Below are 9,180 nucleotides of genomic sequence, written 5' to 3'. Positions count from 1 at the left end.
CCTGTCTGTGCTGCGGATGGCAGGGGGAAAGGCAGAAGATGGCTCTGCGCTGAGGACTTTTGCATTTCAGCTTTTTCATGCTATGCACCTTCTCCCCCTGAGTTTCCTAAACCTCCCCTTGCTTTTCCAGTCATCTCCGTGTAGCTGGTTTCTGGTCTCACTCCAGCTCTTCCCTGTGCTTTCCCCATTGATGCAGCCAAGGGGGAAGACCCCGAATCCCGAACATGCCTGGCACTGACCAAAGATCCGAGCCCCAAGCCACAACACCCCGTTTCAATACCTTGTGTGGTGCTCTGGGCCTCCCTCCCTGCTCTGATAGTGAAAATAGCATCTGTCCACCCTGCTCCCTCCTGCCCCGGGGCTTGGGGCTGAGTCCAGCCAGTTGCACTTTGGGTGGTTTGGTTTTAATCCAAATTAGCCACTTCCCGGGCTGCTGGGCTTCCCACAGGGCTCCCAAGGACTCCCAGGGCTGTGTCTCATCATCCATCCTTTGATTGAAGATCAGGCACCTCTCCTTCACATTCTAATCCGTTTATAGGTGTCCCTGCTTAGTTTGAGAGCTTATCGGAGCCAGGGGCAGGCGCCTCTGAATCTCCTGGCTGTGGCCAGGGCAGAGGAATATCACCCGGATCCTCTTTATCGCCACTTCGCTGGGACTTAGGGCAATGGCATACCTGCAGATGGAGGTGAAAGCTGCGCTCCACAGTGTGACGCTGCAGCCAGGAGCTGGGGACAGCTCGTCCTCATGGTGTCCAAACTCGCCTGGTGCCCACCAGTGGCCCAGAAGCAAGGTGGCAGTGCTAGGGCAGACGTCTGGCACAGCTGGGGCTGATGGAGGTAGCTACAGGTGGGTGCTGGATTGATTTATTCCTATACTTTTATTCCCAAAGCATCAAAATCAGGCTTGCAAGTGCGTACTTGGCTAACCCCTACTGCTGTCCTGTCTTGCTGCAGGGGTGTTGCTATTTTTGGTGGTAAATGCTCCTTTTGCAGTCTTTCCCCAAGGAAGCACAGTTATCGTGGTCTCTCTTGTTTGCCATGGGATGCTCCTGGCCTGGCAGCCTTTCTGGGGCGCACAGCACAGGATCCGGCCAGTCATTCCTGGCGGGGTGGAGAGCTCGGAGAGGAGCACCCCGATGGGATGGGGTCAGGCAGGAGCTTTGTGCTGTGCCCAGGAGTGGAGCTACCACCACGCTTTGACCCGCTGACCCGTGGATTGCGTCGGGCTGGCTGGGGTGGGGGCTGCCTGTCTCTCTCTAGCGGATTTTCTCTCTCTTTTAATCTCCTTGCCTTTCGGGATGAAAGCCTGATTGCGGGCGCAATCTGTACAGCTTGGCCAGCCCGGGCGGGCTGTGCAGGCAATGCGGGGTGAGGAGGGCTCAGTGCTGGCGATCACCGTCCCCAGTGTGGCATCCCTCTTCCCTTGCTGCCTCCGACACCTTGTTCCGTCTGTCCCATGCTGCACGTGGCCCTCTTGACCCCAGCGGGGAGAGCATCCGCGTCCCCAGCCCTGGCTTCCCCTGCCAGCCATGGGGCAGTTTTCCACCCTTTGCAGATCTGGGGGCTTTGGATCCACAGGGTCCCTGCCCCAGTGCTGGAAGAGAGTCCACAGCCAATGTGTCACCCGCCGTTATAGCTTGGGCTGCTGAAAGATGTTCCTGGGGCCGTCACAGCTGCGAGGATGCTTTTGCTGAGCTCCTTAAGCCTCGCTGCCTGTATCCTGACATATTGAGGGACAGGGGGAGTGACATATCCCTAAATCTGAAGCAGCCAGCGGTGCACAGGCACCTAATCTGGCACTTCTCGCTGCCGCTCTCACGCTTTCCAGCGTGAGGTGTTCCCAGCCCCGATGTCATCTGTGGGGATGCTCACGAGCTGCTCGCTCCTGCGCGCAGCGCTTGCATAACCCAGCGGTTCGCACGCACATGCGTGTGCCGCTGAGCTGTGCCGAGCCATAATCCCCACCGGCTGGGAGAGCATGGCTCCGGGAAAGGCTTGACTGGGCACAGCGATCTCCCAGGGGAACCAGCCCTGCAGGGGGTTCGCTGCGCTTTGGAGGGCTGTAGGATGGCCTGAGAGCCATGGGGGATGGTGCCTGGGCATGGCAGGGGCTGGTGACGGAGGTTTGGGGTGCTGTGACCGATTTGGGGGACAACTGATGGGGACAGGGATGACCCCAGGGCTGGAGCGGTCCCTGGGGAAGCGATGGGGCAGGAGCGGGGCTGGAAAGGAGCCGGGGGACTCAGGTCCTGGGGCAATGCTGGGGCGAGGATGTCGCGTGGCAGCAGCCCTGAGGCATGGTGATGGGCAGAAAAGCAGCTATTTGTAGAGATGATGACTGACTTCGACACTGCGATTGCTCTTTCTCTTCCTCCACATTATGGCACGCTCGGGTCCTGTCCTGCTGTGGGGTCTCAGCATCACCAGTGACATCACCATCCCCACCAATTCCAGGCTAAAAACCACACCAGTGCGAGCAGCTTGGAGTGGGAAGGGAGAGGGAAAACCTAGCTGGGACAAACAGATTAAAAAGCTCTTGGTTTCTTGGAGGGGTGTCAGCTGTTGCAAGAGGTTTCACTTTGAGCTGAGCAGAGCATTTGATTCAACCTAAGCCTCAACGTTTTGCTTCAGTTTGAAGGGTTTTATTTGTTTAACTTGAAAATTAAAGAGAATTTCATGCTGTAAAACCGCTCTCAGCCCCCAGTCAAAATTTGGTTTGTTAATGCTTCTCAGCTTCTTCTGAAACCCTTTTCCTTTTTAAGTTCTTCTCAACAACACTGTGAAACTGGTGTAAAGTGTTTCCGCATTTGCATTTTTCACCCCAAAAAATCCGAGCTGCAAAATGTCGCTTAATCCTGGCACTGCTTGGCAACTGAAAGAGCAACTGGGAGCAATGGGAGAGTGCTCCTGGGCTAACCCAGGTGCTTGGTTTTCATTTTTTAAGGGAAAATGAACTCTCCTGCATCCTAGGAACTTTATAGCAAGTTTCCTTTCCCCTCCGACGCAGTCACAAGTGCGATTGCTCTGTTTCTGAGGAGGCCATCATATCCCAAAGGATGTGCTAGCTTTGCAGCTCTGCTTTGGCGTCGCTCTGTGCACGGCTCTTCCTTGCTGGCTGTCACCTCCCTGGAGGGGAAGGGTGACTGGAGCAAGGACTGGTGGCACCTGCCACATCTCCTGCCGTGCCCCATCTCTCTCAGCTGGGATTTGGGGCTTGGGGATGCCCCATAAGAAGCTTGATGGGGCCCCACATGCTGGACTGGGGTAGATCTTGCTCTTTCCTCTGAAAGGAGATTTTGGATGATGCCAGGTCCTGAGGCCATGGAGAGGCTGGCTTGGGGCCAGGGGACCCATCGTGGCCGGCTGTGGCTTTGCAGTGAGTTTTAGCCTGATGGGATGCTCCAAGGTGGGTGCTCTGCTGGGTTGCATCAAGGGGACAGTGGGGATGGGAGCACGCTGGTGGCCTTGACTGGGATGCTTTAAATGCCATTGAGCACCTCTGGAGCTGTAGAGTAGTTTCTTGTGTTGTTGGACGTCAAACCAAATGGATAAATACTGGGATGTTCCGTTCTCCCTTCTCCAAAGCACTTAGGGAAGCCAGGAATAGATCACCTCCCAGCCTGGCTGTGCTTCTCCACTGATTTCTCAATGTTCCCCTTGGTGTCCCCGTCTCTCACCGGTTGGGTTCAGATGGGAAATGCTCTGCACTGGAGGTCTAGGCACTGGGGCCGGGTTGCGGGCTCCGTCTCTATCCCATGCTCCCTGCTCACGGCCATGCCCTGATTTCTGCAGGAGTTTGCAACGCTGACGCGGGAGCTCAGTGCGTGCCGGGAGCAGCTCCTGGAGAGGGAAGAGGAGATCTCAGAGCTGAAAGCCGAGCGCAATAATACCCGGGTAAGCATATAAAACCTGCTGTCTGGCTTTCAATCCTCAGAAATGCGGGACACCGCAGGCTGCTCAGCCGATATTGGCATTGCCAGTCCCCGGGGTGGTTGAAAGCCTCATGCTTGCCCTCTTGCAGCTCTTGCTGGAGCACCTGGAGTGCCTGGTGTCAAGGCATGAGCGGTCCCTGAGGATGACCGTGGTCAAGCGTCAGGCCCAGTCGCCGTCTGGGGTTTCCAGTGAGGTCGAGGTGCTCAAGGCGCTCAAGTCACTCTTTGAGCATCACAAGGCGCTAGATGAAAAGGTGAGACAGGCTGCTGGGACCTCTCCCAGCTCACTCCATGAGCATCCCCTGCTCAGAGTTGACCTTCTCCCAACCCTCCTCCTCCCTCCTACTGGATGCCATTTTTTGTTGTTAAGCTGGGTGGTGACATGGGGTCCCCTCAGGAGGAAGGTCTTGGATATCCAAAAGCTGCAGCACCCTCGTTTTAGGAGCTGGTGGGGCTGCTGACTGGATGCTGTGGGTTTGAGGCTGTTGGGGACGGGGAACCTGCTTCCCTGGGTCACTTGTACTGGTGGTGAGCGCTGGCATTTGGCACCCTGGTTCAGTCTTTGCATTACAACTCTTATTGTTCCTCCTGATTCATTTGCCTCAAGCATCTCCTTGCTCTGCTAAAAGATATCTTCAAGCTGTCCTGGCTGTAGGTCTGCAAGAGTCAGCTGGCCCAGGCTGTTCCTCTCCAACATGCTTTCGCTCTCCCAGGCGATGGGCTGGAGCGTCCCTCAGCCTCTGCCCTGGACGTGAATACACCTGAGCCTGGCTGTCAGACAAAAGGGGCTGGGAGCTTGCCTAGATCCTGGGCACCCTCATCACGGATAAATAATGGCCTTTTCCGTTATCTTACATGACTGCAGGTCAGGGAACGCTTGCGAGCAGCCTTAGAGCGAGTGGCAACCTTGGAGGAGCAGCTTGTGGATGCCCATCGGCAGGTAAGAGGTATTTGGGCAGCCTACCCTGGGCCCTTGCTGCAGCACCCGCTGGGCTGGGTCTGCTCCGTGTTACATTTGTGAATTCATGGTGAATTTGCTGAAATATCACCCTCAAATGATCATGCAGATCAGAGAAACGGCGTTTGGGCAATTTTAATATAAGGCTTTTATTCTAAAATTGCTATTTACATGAAGGATTGTCTGTATTTAATGAAACCTTGTAAATATTCTGAAAACTTCTCTCACAGGCAAGGTTTCCTCTGTTGTTTTGCTGTTTGGTGTTCATTTCACTGGCAAAAGCAACCTGAACTTGAATCATTTCAGGGGGCTGAGAGTGACTTGGGATTTTCCCTGCCTCAGCAGAGACCCAAACCTCGCTGCTCCGAGCACCTCATCTTGCATCCCCCATCTCCTTCCTTGCTCGGGCCCTGGCATGGGGACTTTGCTGTCCCCAACATCTAGCCGTTTTCATCTTGCAGAGATATTAACCCTATTTTCCTTCCTGAAGTTTGTGCCCAGCCACTGCTGCCAAAAGGAAAGAGCCATCCTTATAGCCTCTGCCTGGCCAAATTTTGCTTTTATTTCTAGTTCCCAGGGTGTGTCTCACGGTACTTCCCCAGGCTCGGTGGGGAGGTAGTGCCTCGCTTTCGGTCACCTTTCCCCATCCTCCCCCAGCAGAGCAGGGTGCGATGTCAGTGTTTATCCCCTGCTCCTGCTGGCTACATCTGCACCAGGTTTGGAGTCTGTCTGGCTGCAAACTAGTGAAATGAGTTGGGGGGCAGTCCTGGGATGCAGGTCTCAGGTCCCTGAGGGCTCACCAGGAAAACCTTACTGCTGGGGCTCAGGCTCTTTGCGTGCCTGTAGCAAGCACCGCTGTGTCCATGCAAGATGTGGCTTCATCCTCCATCAGTGCTGAGCCTTCACAGCATCTCTGCCTTCCCCTCTCTTCTTGACCCTATCCCTCCAGTTTCCCCCCAGCCATAGGCACTAGCTGAATGTGATGGTGGAGCAAGCCAGTGGGAAGCCAGTTGCAGACCTGGGTGCGCTAGGGGCTGGCCTCACCCACGGCCGGACCAGTTGGTCTCATCTGCTTTCTCTCATTAATTAAGCCCTGTTGTCATGCAGGTGGCAGCTCTGCAGCAAGGCACCACGCGGGAGGCCCCAGTGGGTGAGCGGGATGAGAGGGAGCCCAAGGAGCCGGCGCAGAAGCTTCCCTGGAAGGTGAGAGCCCCAGAAACCCCTGCTCTGACCATGCTCACTGAGGCTGTCGTTTCTCCAACCCCCTTGTCACTGGCTCCAGGGTGCTGAAAACTTTTTTCCCTCTCCCCTGGGTCCAACCCCCTGGGAAATGCCCTTTCCAGTGGATACAGGCCATTTCTGAGTGGAGAGCAATTTGTGCTCCCGCTCGGATGCTCCTAGGGGCTCTGCTTCCCAGAGGTGCTCTGGGAAGCCCTTAGCCATCCTTATTCCATCATGCCTGTGAGAAGCCACATCCCTGGCTAGCTGAGACTGTTGACAGGGGGTTCCAGGGCTCCATGTCTCCACTTCCCACCACCTCGCTGGGTCCCTGCAGGGCCATGTTCCCCCATTGTGTAGCTGCAGGCAATGCCAGCCCGTGCTTTGGGGCAGCCCGGCATCCACCTCCCTCTCTGCTGCCTTGCAGCGGCTCTCCAATGGCTCTGTCCACCCGGACGATGAGGCAGGACAGGTGGTGGAGCTGCAGGAGCTCCTGGAGAAGCAGAATTTCGAAGTGGTCCAGGCCAAGGAGCGCATCTCGGCATTGGCTGCCAGCGTTGCCGAGCTGGAGGAGGATCTGGGCACCGCCAGGAAGGATCTGATCAAATCGGAGGAGATGAGCAGCAAGTACCAGAGGGACCTCCGAGAGGTTAGATACTGCCCTATCTGCCAAGCCTGTTGCAGTTGCAGAGACGTTCACAGCAGCTTCCACATGCTCTGGGCTGGGAAGGGATTGTAATCCCTGTTGTATGCAGGGTAAAGGCCAGCGTTCCCCAAAAGAGGCCACTGCCTTTGGGAGATTGTCCCCAAGTCCATCAGCAGGACTTCTCTGAGGTTATAAGCAGACACCAAGATACCCAGGTGTGCTGCAGACCTGGGGCAGTGAGTTGTGTCCGTGCTAGAATGTTTCTGTGTGATTGCCTGACTCTCCCTTTATTGCTCTCCCACTGCTGTCCCTCATTCCTGTGCAGAACAGGGTTTTCATTGCATGTTTGGACTCGGGGGTGTCCCAGGCTCGCAGGAGCTGGGTGGCTCCTGTTCCCAGATTGGTGGTCACAGATTAGGATGTGACAGCCCTATCACTTCCCCAGGCCCTGGCTCAGAAAGAGGACATGGAGGAGAGGATCACCACGCTGGAGAAACGCTACCTGGCAGCCCAGCGAGAAGCCACCTCCATCCATGACCTCAACGACAAGCTAGAAAGCGAGTTGGCCAACAAGGAGTCCCTGCACCGCCAGGTACCAAAGCTTGGACCCAAAGGCTCCCACTACCCTGGGGACTTGGGAGGGAGAAGCAGGTGCTGGGGATGGGACAAGCAGGCAAGCCTCAGTGCTAGTCACCCATCCTGCTCTGTCCCGCAGTGCGAGGAGAAAGCCCGGCACCTGCAGGAGCTGCTGGAGCTGGCAGAGCAGAAGCTGCAGCAGACGATGCGGAAGGCGGAGACGCTGCCCGAGGTGGAAGCAGAGCTGGCCCAGCGCATCGCCGCACTCACCAAGGCAAGTGTGCGGGGTGATCGGGGACCAGAGCCAGAACGGAGTGCAGGAACCAGAGGAAGAGGTAGGTCTGGCCACCCTCCTGCAGCGCTGGAGCCCCTGGCAGGCCCAAGGCACCCTGCTCTCATTCCCAGCCTCTGAGCTTTGCTGTCCTCTGCCTCCCCCATGGCTGCAGGGACAATGCATGGTTTTTAAAGCTCCTGACGTGTCCTGCACGCACGGGGTTTGCTCCCTTCCCTCAGCTCCTTTCTCCAAGGCAGAGATGGCCCTGTCAATCTGAGTGGCCTTCAGCTTGTGCTGGGACCACTCTGGGATGAGGAGGAAGAGGAAAGATGCAGGCTGGATCTGGGAGGGTGCAGGCCTGGAGGGTGGATACGGCCAGCCCTGCCCTTCACAGGTGCTGGAATGGGTGCCAAGTTGCTCATGGAGCACCTCCATCTCCCATCACCTGGCTAGCAGGGCTGATTTGGGCTCATAGCACACAGTGAACCATGGTGGGGATGCAGGCAGTGGGAGGGAGCGCCGTATCCCAGGGAAGAATGCGGATGCAGGGATGGAGGGAGGGATGCAGAAGGGCCCGCATGTTTTTGGGGAGTGGCATCCGAGAGCACTGCTCTGCTTTTCCCAGGCAGAAGAGAGGCATGGGAGCATCGAGGAGCATCTCCGGCAGCTGGAGAGTCAGCTGGAGGAGAAGAACCAGGAGCTGGCCAGGGTAAGGGCTGCTCAGCCTGGATGGGGGAGTCCTTGCGGGTCCTGATCCGGCCTTGGCTCCCCCTTGCCGTGGTGGCTGGGTACCTGGGCACACCACAAAGGGCTAGCTTGCTGGTGTCTCTGAAGCAGGATGGGGAGAGGAGACTGATTAATCCTTTCCCATCCAGGATCTCTTAAGCTAGAGCCACCCAGGAGCTCATGACATTCTCCGCTGTGATTTCCCCCTCTCCCAGGCATCCAAGCCTTGCTGTTAGCATGCCACATCCACTCCTCTCCCAGCATTGCCTCCTGGGCCAAGCTGGGACCCCAAATGCAGGGCGGAGGCTCCAGCTGCTCTTCCCCCCAGCCTGGATCAGCAGCAGGGTGCTGGGAGCAAAGGGTGTTGCCCCTCAAGAAGACAAGGAGGCTGAGCTGATGTGTCACGGGACGCACAATCCCTGCTGTGCTCCTTAGCCAGTGGCTGGGCTGTCCACGCAGGAGGTTGTGATGCCCATTTCTGGGGTCACGCAGGTGGCATTACAGTGTGTGCCCCTGGGGAAGCCCCTGGTTGTTTTGGCCTAGGGCAGAGATTTGGAGAGACCTTTGCAAATCCAGGGGATCGGCCCCCATTAGGGTCTGGAATGTGCCGCAGTGTGGCTGTCCCTGGCAGATACACAGGTCAAACTTGAGGGTCAGTCAGGCAGGATCTCTTTGGATCCTGTCCTCTCTCCTCTTCATCCCTGGCTGGGAAATGGCAGAGACCAGCAGAGCCCCAGTGGAGGGTCCGACCTGTGCTGCAAGGGGTGAATTTGTCCCCAAAAGCTGGGCCTGGTAGATCAGCTCTGACACCACGAGCAGGGATGGGGTGGCAGGAGTGCACCGACAGCCT

General features: G+C 56.9%; 1 protein-coding gene across 1 annotated transcript in view; it reads left to right on the top strand.

Annotated features, from left to right (window-relative positions):
- The window catches only part of PPFIA4 (protein tyrosine phosphatase, receptor type, f polypeptide (PTPRF), interacting protein (liprin), alpha 4), a 30,716-nt gene that overhangs the window by 4,301 nt on the left and 17,235 nt on the right, over positions 1-9,180 (top strand). Inside the window, exons 2-9 of the mRNA XM_009335109.1 lie at positions 3,793-3,894; positions 4,022-4,186; positions 4,798-4,872; positions 5,998-6,093; positions 6,536-6,757; positions 7,200-7,346; positions 7,470-7,608; positions 8,234-8,313. Coding sequence (XP_009333384.1) covers positions 3,793-3,894; positions 4,022-4,186; positions 4,798-4,872; positions 5,998-6,093; positions 6,536-6,757; positions 7,200-7,346; positions 7,470-7,608; positions 8,234-8,313 — 1,026 coding nt within the window. The remainder of the gene's footprint in view (positions 1-3,792; positions 3,895-4,021; positions 4,187-4,797; positions 4,873-5,997; positions 6,094-6,535; positions 6,758-7,199; positions 7,347-7,469; positions 7,609-8,233; positions 8,314-9,180) is intronic.

The sequence above is a fragment of the Pygoscelis adeliae genome, unplaced genomic scaffold, assembly GCF_000699105.1.
Source record: "Pygoscelis adeliae isolate BGI_AS28 unplaced genomic scaffold, ASM69910v1 Scaffold472, whole genome shotgun sequence".
NCBI lineage: Eukaryota > Metazoa > Chordata > Aves > Sphenisciformes > Spheniscidae > Pygoscelis > Pygoscelis adeliae.
This window is presented reverse-complemented; position numbering and strand designations above follow the sequence as displayed.